Source organism: Theobroma umbraticum, unplaced genomic scaffold (assembly GCF_002168275.2).
Source record: "Theobroma umbraticum cultivar Fairchild unplaced genomic scaffold, ASM216827v3 scaffold_228.0, whole genome shotgun sequence".
Classification (NCBI taxonomy): domain Eukaryota; kingdom Viridiplantae; phylum Streptophyta; class Magnoliopsida; order Malvales; family Malvaceae; genus Theobroma; species Theobroma umbraticum.
Window position 1 is genome coordinate 255902 of NW_018397274.1, and position 18584 is coordinate 274485.

At 35.7% G+C, this 18584-nt stretch overlaps 3 protein-coding genes across 5 annotated transcripts in view; 2 read left to right on the top strand and 1 right to left on the bottom strand.

Moving 5' to 3' along the window:
* Positions 1 to 4780, top strand: part of LOC110427300 (putative protein phosphatase 2C 28) — a 6884-nt gene extending 2104 nt beyond the window's left edge. Inside the window, 5 exon segments of the mRNA XM_021442794.1 lie at positions 3702 to 3811; positions 3813 to 3918; positions 4002 to 4282; positions 4401 to 4551; positions 4643 to 4780. Coding sequence (XP_021298469.1) covers positions 3702 to 3811; positions 3813 to 3918; positions 4002 to 4282; positions 4401 to 4551; positions 4643 to 4780 — 786 coding nt within the window.
* Positions 4781 to 5079: 299 nt separating this feature from the next.
* MS5 (Tetratricopeptide repeat (TPR)-like superfamily protein) lies at positions 5080 to 8681 on the bottom strand. Its single transcript, XM_021442584.1, has 5 exons — positions 8173 to 8681; positions 7380 to 7592; positions 6944 to 7092; positions 6790 to 6858; positions 5080 to 6689 (listed from the first exon to the last, which is right to left on the bottom strand). The coding sequence occupies exons 1-5, from the start codon at positions 8374 to 8376 to the stop codon at positions 5258 to 5260; spliced, it is 2067 nt and encodes a 688-aa protein (XP_021298259.1). The 5' UTR covers positions 8377 to 8681; the 3' UTR covers positions 5080 to 5257.
* Positions 8682 to 9925: 1244 nt separating this feature from the next.
* Positions 9926 to 18336, top strand: LOC110427043 (small RNA 2'-O-methyltransferase-like). 3 transcript variants are annotated; one of them, XM_021442408.1, is made up of 10 exons: positions 9926 to 10095; positions 10913 to 11213; positions 12661 to 12750; positions 13430 to 13878; positions 14012 to 14254; positions 15009 to 15964; positions 16870 to 17018; positions 17098 to 17214; positions 17436 to 17573; positions 17663 to 18336. In XM_021442408.1, exons 2-10 carry the CDS (start codon positions 10941 to 10943, stop codon positions 18110 to 18112), a joined length of 2865 nt encoding a protein of 954 aa, XP_021298083.1. In that variant the 5' UTR covers positions 9926 to 10095; positions 10913 to 10940; the 3' UTR covers positions 18113 to 18336. The 3 variants fall into 3 exon arrangements, with proteins under 3 accessions (XP_021298083.1, XP_021298084.1, XP_021298086.1); XM_021442409.1 differs by lacking the exon at positions 9926 to 10095 and adding an exon at positions 10128 to 10396; XM_021442411.2 differs by lacking the exon at positions 9926 to 10095 and having other exon boundaries at positions 11167 to 11213; positions 13440 to 13878.
* The last annotated feature ends 248 nt before the right edge of the window (positions 18337 to 18584 follow it).

Here is an 18584-nt window from a genome sequence, read left to right on the forward strand (position 1 = left end):
ATGTCAAATTTCCTCCCCTTACGCTAATTTGAGCTTGTGAGTACTTTATGTTGTAATTGAACGTGTGTTCTTATGTGTGACGTTCTAATAAAAATGTATGTGAAATGGGGTTTTGTATTATTGTATTGGAATAAAAGAAGTTGTTTATTATCTAATCTTTGGCATATCAAGCACTTGGAATATTTGCCTGCCACAGTATCTTTCTATGCTTGATTAACTTTTAACATGATGTTAAGCTTGGTATAGTTGCTTCTTTATGAAAATTTTTTACTTTTGCTCAGTATTTAAGTAAGATGTAATATGATTTCATTTCTTTTAGTGAATGCAGGCACATTTAGTGCGGGCAGCTGAAGTGAAAAGGGTCATTGAGTGGATAATGTGCAACTAAATCAGCTGTCATGTAGCAACGAAATGTCAATGAAAGAGAACCCTTTCCAAAGAATTAAGCGACAAGGATTGTATCTTTACATAGAATTTGGCATTGCAATTAAACAATGTGACTGAAGCAATTGTAAACACATGTCTCTATTTAACAATTAGCTGACTTATATAATTAAACTTTTTCAAGGTTCTTCACCTGCTATATTATATCTTTACATAGAATGATACTTTCGAACAAAATCCCTTACCTGCCCTTTACACAATATACAATTTAACTCATCACCAATGACAGTTAGCCAAGATCTCTCTCCTCCGTCTCACTATAAAATGGAGAAGCATTTCTTTTTCTTCTACTCAGCAATAGTTGTTGCAAATGGCTACCAAAACCCTGTTTATAGCACTCCTTGCACTAACGTGCTTCGTTGCACTTGCATCTGGTCACAGAGGCAGTGGTGCTCAGAAATCACCAGATAATTATAAACCAGATGGTGAAGATGTATCTTTAAAACCAAGCAAAGTAATCGAAACTGATGACAGAGGTAATGCTGCAATATCTAATGATCATAGAGTTGGTGCTGTTCCAAATCAATCCCATCATACACACAGTTCGCATCAAAATTTTCATCAGGCAGCTGATTCCAACACCAATCAAAAGGAAGGTACTGCTGCAATAATTTCTTTTATTTCTTCCTTTATCAATGGATATGAATATATATTAATTTGTTTATGCTTTTGTGCTGCTAGGCTAGCCAATTGATGAGTGTGTTGTTCACATCCTAGCAATTCCAATGATCATCTCGTCAAGGTTGTCAGGAATTTGAGTTAGCTGCTACAAGCAAACTTCAATAAGGGTTTTCATTTGTTTGTTCTATTATGTCAAATTTCCATTGAACGTGTGTTCTTGTGTGTGTTGTGTGAATTAGTTCAAGCTGAAATGTATTTGGAATGGGGTTTTGTGTTATTGTATTTGAACAAAAGAACGTAATTATTTTCTAATTTTTGGCGTATTATTTATAATATTTATAACCCTTTTTTTTGTTCTCAGCCAAACCTGGTAAATTCATTAGAAATATAGGAATGAAAACAAGAAAGTTTCCCCTTAAGATAGGGAAGAACAAAAGAACCAAAAAAACCTGTGGCAAAACTGGTGACATGTCTCAGAACAGCACTGATACAGAGCAACAGAAAAACAAAACAGCAGGAACAAAGGCAAAAGAAAGAAACAAAGCTGAGCAAAGAAAAATGGACATCCATAGCAATATTAAGGGCCAGTTTGAGAAAATAATCAAAGCCGCAACACCATGAGAATGCCAAACCAAAGCTGAAGCGGAGAAGAAAGAAACTTTGGCTAAATAATTGAGTCATTGAGTCACCACCAAGCAATGAACATGGATGATTTATCAACACCTACTTTGGCTAAATAATCAGCAAATGAATTTCCTTCCCACAAAATATAACTGAAAGATACAGTACCCAATCGATGACGCATAACTAGTCAATCTCATTGAAAATTTGCCAATGATTCCAAGGTTGATAAAGAGTCGCCATTCACTCAAGATAAGCTGGATTGATAACTGACAATCATGATAAGCTGAGGAAGAAAAGAGTCCTAGAGCATGCAGAATTACCATGAGCTTCGCAAAGTTCAAATCTTGAACACCAAGAGGGCCAAAGAAGATGCCAATAACAGTACCTTCAGGATTCCTTAGACTGCCCCTACAGCCTGCTAGTCCAGGCTTATCTCTAGCAGAGCCATCCACATTAAATTTAAGTTCCCCTGTTGCTGGTGGTTGCCATGAAATCTGAGGATGATGAACATGGGAAGAACTTCGATAAGAAGAGATAAAAGGGAGCCATCCACCCGCCATTTTCATCAATACAATCATTATCGTCACAAGCCTGAATCCATATAAAGGAACGAGATCTAATCAGGAAAAGGATCTCATGTTCATTCCATGTCTTGTTGGAGAAGACTGTCTCATTTCGGGCCGGCCAAAAAGGCCAGAAAGTAGCAGTGCACACCATTATCCACCTTGAATAAAAATTGAGATTGAATTAGGAATGGACCATTAAATACCCCACCATTGAAGGACTAGACTCCAAACTTTCCAACTAGAGCTGCACGTGATCAAGATATATGAGCAGTCTCGCTCTCAAAACCACACCAAATACAATGAAGTTGGCCATTACTCAAAGGCACACCACGGGAAGCAAGAAAATGCTTGGTAGGAATTGAACCAAGAATGGCCAGCCATAAGAAGCATTGAATTTTCGGAGGAATTGCTAACTTCCATAAAGAGTGAAACCAAACTCCTTGATCATGAGACTCCGAGTCAATTCAAACTCTTTGCTGCAGTCTTCCTCTCTGTCACCACTAACGCACTCCGTTCACTCATTGCAACACGTCCTCTCTCTTTACGAAAACAACCCTCTACAGTATGCAACATATGTATGGATTTTAATATTTACCAGGGATTCTGACCCTTCTTAAATCCTTTCACATAAGAAGAAATCAAAAGCAACCCACAAAAACAACAAGGTACTATCAAATTTTATAGAATATAAATTTGATTTAAAATTTAGATTATCATATCTTCCCACTTTAAGAAATTCAATCAAATTTGATCGTTGTGGTATCAAAACAAGTTCACTTTCAAGTTCCCAAGTGGTCTCTTCGATTGAATGATGTTGCTAAAATTTTTTACAAGCGAAATTCTTTTAGAGTTTCACTTTCAAGTTCACTTTTGACACCTCATGAGCAGGTGTCTTTCTTTAAGTTGTTTACCACAGTGTCTGAATAAGCACCCAAATCCTATTAAATGCCTTCAAAGCAGTTCGATTAGATTAAGACAGGAGAAACAACATTCTCCCTTGTGCTGAGAAATGTAGCAAACCAGAGACGTTTTTGTTGTTTTGGACTTGATTTTAAAACTTAAATGCTAAAGCTAAATTCTCGAAGATGTTTTCTAAATCCTTGTTTATAACAGTTTTTAGTTAATTAGAGTCAACTCCTTAAGTCATGTTAATTACAGCTTTTGTTCTGCTGTAATTATGCCTGCAGTGTTTTCTTCCAATCTTTCTTTCAGTCAATTGATGGGGGAAAATAGAGAAAGAAAAGCTATACTGACTAACCGATAAAATTTTGCAAGATGAATCAATCTGGTCTGCAGAAGTGCAAATACATTGGTGCATGTGTGTAGCTAGAAGCCTAGAACAAAACTATGCAATGAAAGTTTTATCCCGAATCAAAGACCAGAAAACATAAGGAAAAGAATTAGATGGGATAATTGCTTAATGCTATTCTGTCTAAACATTTGCAGGAGGAACCTCATTCCTCCAGAGAAGGTGAAGAAGATGACATGGAGGAGCTATAGATTCCACATGTCACCCACTGTTACCATTTAGTGAAAGCAAAAATGGGTCATGGAATGAATCAAGGGCCATGACCTCCAACTTTACGCAATTTTTGCTGGCCACTCAGGTCGTGATGTTGCAGAGTACTTGGTGACTCACCTCTTTGACAAGATATTGAGAGAGGTATGAACTTGGTTCTTTCTGTTTCGATTGAACAGATTTTCCTGTCTAGGAAAATTTTCATGTTCTCTTCCAAATTCTAACAGCCTGACTTCTGGAGAACCCCCAAACGAGCAATCAAAAGAGCTTACAAAGCAACAAATGATGAGATTTTGGAGGATGTTGCTTGTTCTCGAAGTGGCTCAACTGCTGTTACAGCAATACTAATTGATAGACAAAAGCGAATTGTGGCTAATGTTGATGATTCTCGAGCAATCTTATGCCGAGGTGGTGCAGTGAAACAAGTAACAACAGATCATGAGCCACATAAGGAGAAAGAATTAGTTGAAAGCGGAGATGGATTCATGTCCGAAATGCCATGTAATGTAGGTTTGATCTAATTTACTCTTCTTCTTGCTCCTTGCCCTCTCTTGTTGTAAGATAATACAGTACTAATCTACATATTGGAATAACACTGGATATGATCTATATTGGAGTAGGGAATGTCCTCGAGTGGATAGGCAGCTGGCGATGACAAGGGCCATTGGAGATGGTAAACTGAAGGAACATATCGCTTCAAAACCAGATGTAAGGGTTGAAATGATTGATCCAGATGCAGATGAATTCTTCATTCTAGCAAGTGATGGCCTTTGGGAGGTAAAATTGGAGCCTTACCTTGTGAGTAAATCTTTAAAACAAAACAATTCTGTCATGAAGATTTATCATCAATTTTGGCTAATGCATGCAGGCAATGTCAAATGAACAGGCTTTTGATCACATTAGAGAGTTTGATGATGCCCAAGAAGAGTCAGAGGAATTAATCAGAGAAGCATTAGCTAGGGGAAGTCAAGATGATATCTATTGTATAGTTGTAGCTTTTCATTAATTACTTATGTTTCATACGTTGGAGGTTTTGTGTGTGCGCACACACGATGTTTGGTTTATGCAAAGTAGTAGTGTTCACTATCTCTAACAGGAAGTGAAATGGTGAATCCTAAAATTGCATTTGAGATTTGGCTTTTGTACATTTCATTGCGTTGTTAGGGTGAATGGAGTGTTCTTAGCGAGCAGATCTAGAAGGAATAGATCAGAAGAACTTTAGTAAAGTTCATTTCCTATATATGAACAAGACAGCTATGATCATGTGTAATTGAGAAAGCAATAAAATTCTTCTGAACTGAAAGCTTCAACCATGTAGGATATACTTATTTCAATTACAATGATTCTTTACAATGTACAATGAATAGAAGATGGTGATATACAACAATGGTGGGTGTGGCAGTAAAGCTGGACTCAGAAAGACAGTTCAAAGAGAATAAATCAAACTAACACCATGAAACTAAAGCTATTAACAGTCTGGTCTTCATGAACTGGTTATGTCCCGGAAAACTTGCAGCCGATTTCTCCTTGATGAAACAGTGTTTGCTGATGCATTGTCCCCACCTTTTATATCAAATGATTCAAGTTGTTGAGTGATATTCCCAATATGATCCTTACAATCAGGGCGTGGATAAATTATGTTGGAATTCAGGTTTTCATCATTGAACACCTCTTCCCTGTTGAAGCCATCATAGCTGTTGAGTAATTCTTCTTTCTCTTCTTCTTCAACCATGTCTGCCCAGCTTTTCTTATTTGGTGCATTGGCAGGCTTTTCCAGTCCAATTTCTGATTCATCTTTAGATGAAAAAAATGGTTCTCCATTAAGACCATGCGCTGAATGTGGAGTCACACCAGTTATATTCTTCTCGAATGACAGCTTGCGAAATGGACAGCCAACAGATTCTTCTGCCCATCTTTCCATTCTTTGATCTCTATTATTTAGCCACAACAAAGAGTTTCTGGGCTGTGTGAATAGAACTCCAGATAAGCCCTCCTGAGCCTCCTCTTCCATTCGGCCAGTTGCAGAGTTCTCAGACTTCCCATTATTTGAAGTTTGTGGTTTTTCATTAAGATTCTGGATTGAATGCGATGGCTCACTTTCACTGGTTAGAGTTTGCTCAAAGGAGAGTTTTCGAATTGAATTTCGAACTGTATCTTCTCCCCATCTTCCTCCTCTCTTCTGATCTGCATTATTGAAGCCCTGTGAACATCGTCTTGGTTGGGTAAATAAAGCTTCTGAGTTCCTTTTACTAGCTGCTGAGGAAGCATATATTTTCTTTTGTGCAGAACCTACTTCTTCTCCTGTTGAATACCCCCAGTTTTCCTTCAGCTTGCTGGAATACACTGACCCTTCACACGGGCTTTCCCAATATGAACCTATTCTCCACTTCTCAGTGAACATGCTTTCTGGAGAAGACTGCAAATAACCTTTCTGTCCAATTGGTGTGCATTTTGAACTTCTGTCATCATATCCAGAGAAGTTATCATTCTTCTCAAGTGGATTTCTACAGTAAGATTCACCATTTTGCTCATCGATTAGCATCTTCCCTTCCCAATGTGCATATGGCAACCTTCTCCTGCCCATAAAACCTGAAATGGTGTCCTCATTTCTAGGAAGGATAATGCCAGCTTCTTTCAAACCTCTATCCCTGTATGGTGTCGAGGGTCTTTGAATTTCCCTTCCCTTATCTGGTTCCTTTGCCACCGGCTCTAACATTGATTGTGATTCTACTTGGATCAGCATATCCAGAGCACGTTCATAAGATTTAGAGTGGGATTCATCCATCTGTTCATTTCCTGATGAAGCTTTCACATCCTGAAGCAGTGATTTTGCTCCACTGATCCTGTTCATGTGCATCAAGCATATTGCCAGGTTGCATTGCTTATTCATATCTGGCTCCAGAGACAATGCTTTTCTGTAATGAATTAAATTCAATGTAAAATATATACACGCTCATTTCTCTCAAAAAAATGTGGTGCATGTATATAATTTTAGGGAAAATAAAAAGAGCATACCTGTAATGTTGCTCAGCAATTCCATAATTATGTTGCTGGAGATAGGCCCAGGCCAAATTCCCTAGTATCCTGAACCATTATAGGAGGGGATGAATTTGCAGAAAAAATAAGTAGAAAGAATAAGAATAATAAAGAGTATGAGTACAGCATCCACCTTGATTTCTCCTGTTCAATAGTAATCTGAATCTTCTTCCCTTGAGATCTCGCAATCTTTGTCCTCTTTCCGCCAAAAACTGTCCCTTCCTCAATGTTCCTCAGTTTGTTCTGAAGCATTTCAATCTCTTCTTCAACCCGTCCAGACCTCTGCAAAAACAAACAATTGCATAAAACAAATATGCCCTGAGTCTCCATAACACAAGAAGACTATAAACAGAAGGGCATATTATCATAAAGTACAACTGACGCCAGTATTTTGAGATAACAAATTCATGACATTTACATCAAAACAGAATGAATTGAAACAAAAGGACATGACCTTATAAGCTCCTAAGCTTCATCTCAACTCAATTTAATACTAATGAAACTAAGCTTGATAGAAACAGATACAGATTTGAAGATAAGATGATGCAAAATACAGATTGCCACTGTACCTTGTAGAGTTCAACAAGGACATTATCAAGAGACTCTTGAGAATCATGAGGACAAAGATGACGGAAAGATTTGATTGCCTCAATAGCCTCATCAGATCTATTAAGTTGTTTCATCACAACAGCCATGTCTTTCAATGCACTGTCAACCCGATCTCCAGCATTAATAGCTGCCCAGAACAGGGAAATGGCTTTACTGGGATCCTTGTCTATCAACTGCGGGTCCAGAATAAAATATTAGTATACACAAACAAAACACTAAATGGAAACATAGCAAATCCAAATGTGAGCTAAGCTCACCATTGAACTCTAAACCCTAAACTAGTAAAAGTGTAACCTTTGATAGTAAAGGTACCTTCAGCAATCATTCTATTATAAAGCATTCACCCAAAATCATTCTACTAAATGGGAAAACATAATTAATGCTATAAAAGCTGAAGAAAATACAATCACATGAATCCCCAAAGGTTCTGTTTTGTTGCAAAATAATATAAGTTGACAAGCAATTCATATTCCTGGTAACCCAATATAAGGCTATCGGGGAAAAGAAACAAGAAAAAACGAATCTTTGATACCAATTACCAAGAAATAATAAGGATGCATGTATCAAGAACCCCCAAAAGAAAAATCAAGAAATTAACCAAGGAAGCAGTAAAAAAGGAAAATGTTTCTAAAGAAAGAAGACCAAAGGAATGGGAAAACCAAAAAGGAAACAAACCCGGAAACAAGCCATCAATAGTTAGTTTGACACATAAAGCGGATGAGCTGACATTGAGAAATTAATGTTATAATTAACCTGGACGTGCTTTGCCCTGCCATAAGGAGAATCAGAAGCTGGAACTTTGTGAATGACATGAAAAGAATCGGCCTGATCGGCAGGCGAGATTCTTTTCCTCTCTGACATTGGCAAAACAGAGGACTGTGTTTTCTTCCATGCAGGCGGCTGCGGGGTGAAGAAACCCCTCGATCTCGATGGAAGGTTCTTTTCGTTCGACCACATTACCTCCGATCTCCTTTTCTCAGAAAAATCCCGATACCGTTTTCCAGAATTTCCAAGAAAGTGCTTCTACCAATGGAAAAAAGAAGCACTTTCTAGCGATATACACTACTCCACTCTTGATCTCTTACTCTAAACAAAGCAAATCAGTCTTTAGACCAGACCACTTTAGCTCTTGCAAATTTCTCTTGATACTTGATAAAGAAGGAAGATTCCCGGAAACAGTAAGAAACTGAGAGATAAAAAAGAGCGATGACGATGGTGATGATGATGATGTTTCCTTTTGAGCAAATGTGAAGGAGAAAGTAGCCAAGGGAAACTGGAAAAAAATGGAAGAAAAGAAAAGAACTAGCCGTTTTATAATTACTAGCCGTTGGGGTTTTGGAGCCCTCACGCGCTTCTTAGCGAGTGCCATGTTAAATATTCATTCCCCTTTCTAATATATATACTTAATTTATTTTTAACAAAATGAAAGATCTAAATTATAAGATTAATTTGCACACCAGTAATATTATGTGTGATGAATTAATTACTATTAATTCATAAATTAATTAAAATTTTTAAATATTAATCAAACTACTATTTATAAAATTAAAAATAAATTAACTTCTGAATGGATATAAAAAATATATATATAAATTATTCTTTTATATTCTCCCCAAAAAACTTAATATCTTCAATCCAAATCTTTTTTTTTATTTAGTTCTTCAATGAAACTTTATTTATATCTTTTGAGGGGTTTTAGAATACATTTTTTTAATTTAATAACAAAATATTTTAGATTTACTATTAATTATTTTATTTTATATTAATATAACACATAATAAAAAGAGTAAAATATTTAAATTCATCCAAATATATTTATTATTAAAACTTTTTTTAAAAAAAATAACAAATCAATATTATCGTCTATTAAAAATCTAATCGTTTGATAGATTTTCTTCTAAATATGACATTTTAATATCATGTTAACATACACTTCTCAAAACTATACCTTAATTTTATTAAGTGATATTATAAGATTTCATTTTCATGTGTGTTATTTATTATTTTAATTTTTTTATAAATATATATATACTTATTTTACTATAATTATTCTCCTAAAATAGTTTTCTTCTTTTATAATAATTAAAAAATTTTAATTATATTTCTCATATTTTTTACAACAAATCAATTATTTGATTAATTTACGAAATATTTTTTTTAACAACTCTCTTATTATTATTATTATTATTGACCCCGATATAAAATTTTTTGCTTTCCTTACTATATAGAATGAATTAAATGAATAAAAGGCAAAGAAATTTAAAATATAGAAATACTTTTTTAGATAAATATAATTTTTATGAATAATAGACATATAATTAACATGTAAAACAATATAAAAAAAACTTGTAAACTTGAATGTTAATATAAAAAAAATTAAAAAATAACGAGAAATATATTCGAAATAAAAAAAAGTAAAAATATTATGTATTAGAAAAAGAAAAAAATAAAATTATTCTTAACTTAACTTTCACGTATGTTTCCAATAAGATCCTGCGTTCCCTCCTACCTAATCCCTCCCTTCGCCCCCTCCGCTAAGTAACCCACACGGAACGCTTAAACTCTCTCCTTCCACTGATAGAAAGTAAGCCCAAAAGCCAAACAGAGATTCTCTTTATACGTATACATACTCCATCTATACGTATACGTAACGTATACGCCATTTCGGCTTCGGAGGTACCATATCTACTCCCTTTGATCTTCACTTCAATAATTTTCTGGGTGTCTCGTTTGCTTTTATATTTCCTTCAAATTTCGCTTTTACTGTTTCTGTAATTTGTAAAAGTAGTTTGTTAAAGCACTAACTCATGCATTGCTTTTTCTACGATTTTATCCCTTTGCTTTTTCTACAAGTTGAGGGGCATAAAAGAATATGCAAATTTTTAGCCTTATCTTTTCTGCTGAAATTTTCTCTCTTTGTATTAAAAGTTTCAAGTTAAGAGGCTTTAAATTTTCATTTTTGTTAGTACATAGGAATGTAAGTTTTGATTTTTTTTGCTTTTTTTACTAATTATGTTATATTTATTTATATATATTGTGGCCTCGAGTTGTCATATAGACGTTTTATTGGCTGAATAAAAATTGGGTTCTTGTTTTTTTTTATTTTTTATGTTAGTTGTTTTATGTACTTTTCATTGTCATGTCATATTTGCTTTTGGGTATGCTTTTTTTTTTTTTTTGGTACAGAATCGAGTATGGTTCATTAACTTTTGCCTTAAAGGTTGAGTGTTTTTTTTTTTTAAAAAAGAAATACTTGAAGTGAAAGTTTTCTAAGGTTTCTATATGAATCTTTTGAATGCAAGCAAGATATGAAAACATTAATTTGCTGTTACTTTGTTGTTTCTGTGGTGTGTCAATTTCCTGTATCCCTTGTTTAGTATTTTGCTTGGTCGGATAGTGCCATCAGTGAATTGAACTCTGATTGAGTTCTTCTTGGCATTTTATTTGCATAACAGATAAATTAGCATTTTGCTGAACTTTTTCCTTTTCCCAGTTTATTTAATCAAACACCTGGAGGTCACATGGAAACTGGAGGATCATTGGCACACACAATAAGAAAGCCTACTCTTACACCTAAGGCTATTATACACCAGAAGTTTGGCAGCAAAGCTTCTTATAAGGTAGAGGAAGTAGAGGAGCCTACTCAAAATGGATGCCCAGGATTGGCAATCCTTCAGAAGGGTCCCTGCCTTTATCGCTGCAGCTTGGAGCTTCCAGATTTTTCTGTTGTGTCTGGGTCCTTTAAGAAGAAGAAAGATGCTGAGCAGTCTGCTGCTCAGATGGCATTGGAAAAGGTTGGCATCCCCTTGCTCACCATACTGATTTTCCTATGATTTTAGTTTGATTGATGTGCTAATAGCTACAGTCATTGCCTCATTGTGAGTTTCAGTAATAGGTTGTGGGGTATATAGTGGAACTCAAGAAAATATACATGGATGCTCTTTACATAAGTTGAATTGGTTTTCTATAATTTGTTGCCAGGATTTCCTGTGTTAAAATTTGCTTCATTTTAGCAAGGTTGGTGGCTTGGAAGCTATGAGTTTAAAGTAGGTGTTTCATGATGAAGAATTTGGTGATGTATGTCGAATCAAAAAAAGATACAATGATTGTCAGGAATTTGATCTCTGCATAGAATTTTTTCAAAACAGTCTTTCAGAAGAGTCAGCTCGTGAAGCTTGCTGCTGTTGCAGCTTCACCACTAACATGCTGATCATTACTGCTATGGTACCATCACCTTCACCATCACCCACATTGTCATCAGAACTCCGCTGCCAATTTATAAATTGTTGTTACACCCCCCCCCCCCCCCTTCCTTTTCACTATAATTTGACTGATTTAAACAATGAACTTTACTAATGACTGGATACTAACTATCAGGGTTTTGAATCTCATAGGGTCACTTTTCTGATATTTACAATTTCTTCCAGATGTACTTTGAAAGAAATGCAATTGATGCACCTTTTATGTTAGACATACAACTTCTAGTTATTTTCTATCTGAACTTTGTGTTGCACAGATATCAAACTAGGGGTACTGTCATTGTCAATTTGTAACCCTGTAATTGACTGTTAAGAATGCCATATCTTGTTGTTTTTTTCTGTATATGTACAATCAGGTCATGTTTCCATGTTTGTGTCTATTAAACCTGGATGCTCACCTGCCCAACCTTGCCTTTGAACTCTTTGTCTGTTAGAGGTTTCTATCTTATTGCCATCCTATTAAACTTTGGCTTATTGTCTGCTTTCTTTGAACCAGTGATGATAATCAGCAGCAATTTCTTCATCCTCATCTTATTTCCCTGTCTTTTTCCAAAAAAAAAAAAAAAAGGTATTTCAAAAATTATGCCTGGTAATACAAATTTTTGTTGTTACTCAACTTTGAATTTGCATTTTGGAAAGTTGGAGCCAAATTGTATGTAAGGAACATTCTGACATGTTTGAATATCTCAATTTCTTACTATCCTGGTATCAACTCCTATAGCTAATAATTAGAGCTATTCATCATGCATATTAGGATAGATCTTGTTCCTAGAAAATCAGTTTGTTACTTTGCTTGATTTGATTACAGCTCTTCCTGAGAACCTTTTTTGGGTTTAACTTTTGAGTTTTTTTTTTTTGTTTTCTAGTTATAGAATTATTATAAAGTTTTCCTTTTTTCCAGGGATTGTCAGTGATTTGTCCAAATAAAGCTGTCACTTCTTTCGTCTTCTTAGTTTTATATGTTTCTAATTTAAAATTGCAGCTTGGCATCCGTCCCTCTGTAGATAATCTCACAGCAGAGGAAGCGTGGACAGACTTGATTGCCCGTGTCAAATATATATTCTCAAATGAGGTTGGTGGCCCCTACACAATATGTCTGTCTGGTATGTGTTGACAATGGCATGAATTTGTGCATTTACATCTGCAGAGTATCTGTGTCTATTCATGTGCATGCTACTTTGATTTTTTATTAAATTATAATCAAGCAATAACCATGACATATGTAAACATGTTATTGTCTGTGGACTGTAATTCTTGTTGCACAATAAATTGATAATCATCTGTTAACATTGAAGTATACAATTTCCTTGAGGAATAGAATGAAGAGAGGATTCTAGATAACAGTACAAGACATTTATCTTAACCCTTGGTCATGGGGAACGTTGGCAAGCTAACTTTTTCCAACCTGTGTCCAACTTTTACATGAGCAAGTTTGAAAAGGTTATTTTCTATGATTGCATTGGCTTCCTGACTCATCTTTACCAAGGGAGTTCAGTGGAGTAGTGTTTCCCTCCACCTGGCCTTTTCCACTAGTACCTCCTACAAGCACAAAATATTTAGTTGTGATGGCTATCTCTTCTTGACTCTGCTTTATCCTTCTATCATTTGTCAAGTTCTTTCATCTCTTTATAATTCATTTATGTTCTTTTTTTTTATCTATTATATATAATGAGGGCACACTGCTTTTGCTTTAGAATAAATCGTTCACATTCTGATCTTTTCTTCCTTTATCTTTGTCATCATTGAATAAGTTCCTTTCAGGTCTTCATCCTCTGAGCAGTCACTTCAAAGCAGCTTTATGTAGAGTTGGTGATCATGATGGTTCAATTCCTGCTTCTGTTATTGCTATATGTGATGGAAAACTTAACAATCTCTGCAAAATAATTAACCCTAAAGTGGAGTCTCATCCCTTCTTGGTCGTATCATATATCATGAGGGCTGCTACAGGATTACCAGAGTTGGTTGTTAATCCTGAGAGACAGCTTTCAATTCGGAAGAAAAACCCGTACCCTACTGATGTCATAGAATCATCAGTATCTCAACAATCTGAAAGCGTAACGACTATGGCCATATATATCCCATGTTCACCTGAAAGGGCTGTTGAACCAGTGACTCTTAATATTTCCCCAAAAGGTTATTACCTTGACGTTATTGCACAAAAACTTGGCTTATCAGGTGCCAACGAAATTCTGATCTCAAGGTATGTTGAAACTGTTATATGATTGATGATGCCTGCGATGGCAATATTCTATGTGTGAAGCAGGCTTTCTTAAAGAGTATCTTATCTTTTTTTTTGGACAAACAGGAACTAACTATTATTTGTTCTTCAACAGGACCATTGGTAAAGCTTCATCTGAAACTAGATTTTACTTTGCTGCTTCAAAGTCATATCTGTTAGAAATGTCATCTGATCTTCTAAATGCTAAAGCTGTTAAGTTTGGAGAACCTTTGAATGCAAGGGCCAGCTACATTTGTGGCCAAGATATATATGGTGATTCAATTTTGGCATCCATTGGTTACACTTGGAAAGGCCAAGATCTTTTTCATGAATATGTCACCTTACAATCATATTACAGGTCTCTTCTTCGTTCACATATAAAATTTCTTCTGACACTATTTTCATCTTTTAAATCCTTTGTCACTTTTGGGGGTTCAAATTATTTCACAGTGCTTCTGAAAAGTCTGACTGCAAATGACCTCAGCTGAAAAGAGTGCTAGTGTGTCTTACCTTGGTTTGTTTGATGGACTTAGAGTTAAAGCTCAACCTTATCTTTAAAAGTGCTTTGCTGTTATAGCTTGAGATTAGATCAACCCATAGAAAATTTGCCAAGTTCCAGCTAGGCTTAGGTCTTCTAATGTAATCTTTCTACCTTAGCTGAATACTAACTGAATGCACCAATCTAAGAAAGAAAGTACCAGCCACCAGCTTTGTTTATTAACTGATTTAAAAAATTTCCAAACCACGTATTAGGAAGATATGTAAAATGAATTTACAATATACATTTCCTCAACAAAACCAGTGTTTAGTTGAAACCACTTTAGCGTGCTGGTTCTCTGAAAAAATTTTCTAAGTATTTAATTTCCATAAAGACAACTAAACACGGTGACATGACAATTACCCTAAAAAGTTGTTCCATTAACACAGTAAAGCAGGACCAATGCCTGCTTCATTGACTGATGATGAAAATAAGGGATTGAGGGTGTTGTTAGACACAACCTTAATTTGCCGTAATTTGGCTGCTTATTCATTCAGTTATCCGCCTTTAGTGGTACATCTTGTATGATTCATTAACTTTTCAGTGTATAATTGTTTTGCACGTGCTTATGCAGGATGCTTATAAGTAAAATACCAGGTGGAGCTTACAAATTGTCCAGAGAGGCAATCCTTGCGGCAGAGTTGCCCCCGACGTTTACTACAAAGACAAACTGGAGGGGATCCTACCCAAGGGAAATTCTCTGTTCATTCTGTCGCCAGCACTGGCTATTAGAACCCGTCTTTTCTACTTCAAGTATTCCTAAAAAGGCATCATTGGAGCTGTCTAGGTTAAACAAGAAACTAAAGGTTTCAGAGTCAGCTGAGCAAAAGGTAGAGTATGCAAATGGACATGACACTGTTGATGCTGATGCTAAATCAGTGGGAATGGGAAGCAGTTTTATTTGTGAAGTAAAATTATATTCTAAGTGTCAAGATTTGATTTTGGAGTGTGTGTCCAATGTTTTGTATAAGAAGCAGAATGATGCTGTCCAGAATGCTTCCTTAAAAGTTTTATCATGGTTGAATGCATATTTTAAGGATATAAATATGCCTTTAGAGAAGCTAAAACAATTAGCCAATGTCTTTGATATTAAGTTTTATCCTCAAAATTTTTCCAAGGAAGTTGTATCGTGCCGATCAGTTGAAAATTTTCAGCATCATGAAACTCTGGGAGACAAAGTACCTGAATCAAATGGTATTAATATTCTAAATGATGTGGCGGAAGATGATGTGAGTTCTATAGATATAGAAGGTCCAGATTCTGGTGTTTGTCCATCTAATGGGTCCCTTTTGTGCGTATGTTATTCTGCATCTTTAGTGACAAAAGGTAAACTTCAAAAAGAGCTTCTTGAAAGTGCTGAGGAGTTTGAGTTTGAAATGGGGACTGGAGCTGTAATTCCCTGTCTTGAAGCTGTTGTTACGAAAATGTCTGTTGGCCAGTCTACCTGTTTCTATACCGAGTTGCCTCCGCAAGCTTTGGTTTTGGCTGCAGCTAAGGATTCTGCAAATGCTCTTGCATTTTTATCTTCACGTGAGTAAATTTGTTCTTTAAATGCTAAATAATATTTGATAAATTCCTTCTTGATTTTAAGTTGATGCTCCTAAGTTATCTTCCAAGGTTGAAAGATGACTAAAGATGTTGACTGCCTGCAATGCTTTGGTTGTCTAAATCTTTGCTTTGCATGGTGAATAAAAATTACTTAGAGTAAAGCTTGTTTGTGGTGTGCATGGGGGCATTCGTTCATATCTTGATTTTAATTTGATGCTTTGCCACGTCTTGAGGACTGATATAGACTTGGATGGCATGTAATGCGGTGGTTATCTCTTACTGTTTCTTTAAACATTTATTTAAATCAATTAGATTGAGAGAGTTCCTGTTGGCCTGTGTGTGGATGCTGATGTATATGGCTTTCTTCTTTTGGATCAAAAAGTTACTGTTATTTGTCAGGAATTCTAATCCTAACACAATTTTTCCCCTTCAAGTTCTTTAGGATAATTTTATGAACTTTATGTGGCAGAAATTAGGTGCTAGCATACTGGTTCAACCTAGAATATCATTGAAAATTCTCTGTTTTTAATATCTTAATGTTGCTAAAAAATGTTGGAACATCGTATCTTGGTGGTACTTGGTACCCCCAAAACAAGAGTTTGTGGGATCATATGTTCATTTCCATAGCATATTAAGGTACATACAATTCCATTTTTTTAAAAAAATAAATAAACAACTTAAAGGAGATTTTGTCGCTTGGCCAGAAAAAAGAGACTTTGTTGCTATAGCTTTTATAGTGCTGCAAGGTTAACCTAATCATATGTTATATTCAAAAGAAAAATGTTTCTGTAGCAATAAATGGAGCTTGTGTAATTCTTCTTTTGTGGCATTGCTGCTTTAAATTGGTTGAGAGATCTAATTGACTGCATGCTTCTTCTTTGCAAAAGCCTGCTGCTTGGAGTTCTCGATCATCCTGTTGCGGGTGACAGAACCCCCAGAGGACAGAATGGAGCAGGCTCTTTTCAGCCCACCACTTTCAAAGCAACGTGTAGAATATGCGCTGCAGCACATTAAAGATTCTTGTGCTACCTCTTTGGTATTTGTCCTGTTTCCTCTTCTTTGTCAATGTTGATAATAATAAGTTAATTTTGAGATCATGCTATGTTCTGTCGTAGGTTGATTTTGGATGTGGCTCTGGTAGTTTACTGGAGTCTTTGTTGGATTACCCAACTTCTTTGGAAACAATCGTTGGTGTTGATCTTTCAAAGAAGAGTCTTAGCCGTGCAGCAAAGGTATTTACCAGTGTATTTCAGCTTTACATATGACCAAATGCAATTAAGTAGGTCATCTATGAGCATTATATGAAGGATAATGACAAAAACAATTATTTCCACTGTTGCATTTCATAAATGAGTTGATACAGATTTGAAATCATCTTATTTGTGTGCTGTATTTTCTTTCACAAGCTAAAATGTGCCTTAGCTACATATCTTTGATTCTCATCATTATGCAGGTTCTTCATTCAAAACTAACCATGATGTCAGATCCTGATGCACCATGTAGGAGCATAAAATCTGCAGTTCTTTATGATGGTTCTATCACAGATTTTGATTCTCGGTTGTGTGGGTTTGATCTCGGTACATGCTTAGAGGTATTTAAAAGCAACCCTTTTAATGACCCTATGATTTTAGAATTATATTTATTGTCCTTATTCACAGTTGACATTTTGGAAATGAATAGGTAATTGAGCATATGGAGGAGGATCAAGCTTGTCTGTTTGGTGATGTTGTGCTCAGTTATTTTCGTCCAAAGATTCTTATTGTCTCAACTCCCAACTATGAATACAATGTAATACTCCAGAGATCCAATCTAACAAGCCAAGAAGATGATCCAGAGGAGAAGATTCATTCACAATCATGTAAATTTCGCAACCATGACCACAAGTTTGAGTGGACTAGAGAGCAATTTAACCATTGGGCATCTGAATTAGCGGTCAGGCACAATTATAGCGTTGAGTTCAGTGGGGTTGGTGGTTCTGCTGACCTGGAACCCGGATTTGCTTCTCAGATTGCTGTCTTTAGAAGGGTTTTTCAACCCAAGGAAGATGATCTTCAGGATGATGAAGGTTTAGCATGCCAATACAGAGTTGTCTGGGAGTGGAATAGGTCTAAGCCTGCTCTGACAAATTAACAGAAACAGACAAAAGTAAAAGATTTTCTTTATAGTTTGATAGCTAGACTGGCAGGGTAGAATACAAATTTATGAGCATGGTGCAGTATCCATGAAATATATATACCTTCTACGTGAGCCAAAATCTGCAAAGATATATGTTCCTGTGCTGGTTTCAAGCAGGAAACTCTGAAATACATTTAATTGGCATCAAGGGAATATAGCAGCTGGCTCTTATATGAATATATCTTCATGTGCGCAGTTGAATGTGATCAACCTTCTCTATTATTGTGTGTCATTTTCCTTAACTTCCTAATTTCTGTATTCTTAAGTTTGGTTTATTTATTTTTCCTTCATGGTTCACCCCAGCTTTTGCTATGATTGCTGCTGCTTCCAGTCGACATGGCGTTACCAATTAAGCTCTCTCTTTGTTCTCCTTCATGCTTGCTCTTTACATGAGAATTTAGCTTTGGCCTACCAAGCCATCTGTGCG

Excerpts from the sequence above, each read along its gene's own strand:
- MS5 (XM_021442584.1), bottom strand. The coding sequence starts at position 8,376 with ATGTGGTCGAACGAAAAGAACCTTCCATCGAGATCGAGGGGTTTCTTC. Across the intron at positions 7,593-8,172 it reads GCAGGGCAAAGCACGTCCAG|TTGATAGACAAGGATCCCAG; the intron begins GTTAATTATAAC and ends CTGGACCCGCAG. Across the intron at positions 6,859-6,943 it reads ATTGAACAGGAGAAATCAAG|GATACTAGGGAATTTGGCCT; the intron begins GTGGATGCTGTA and ends ATAATGGTTCAG.
- LOC110427043 (XM_021442408.1), top strand. The coding sequence starts at position 10,941 with ATGGAAACTGGAGGATCATTGGCACACACAATAAGAAAGCCTACTCTT. Across the intron at positions 11,214-12,660 it reads CTCAGATGGCATTGGAAAAG|CTTGGCATCCGTCCCTCTGT; the intron begins GTTGGCATCCCC and ends TTAAAATTGCAG. Across the intron at positions 15,965-16,869 it reads TCTTGCATTTTTATCTTCAC|CCTGCTGCTTGGAGTTCTCG; the intron begins GTGAGTAAATTT and ends TCTTTGCAAAAG.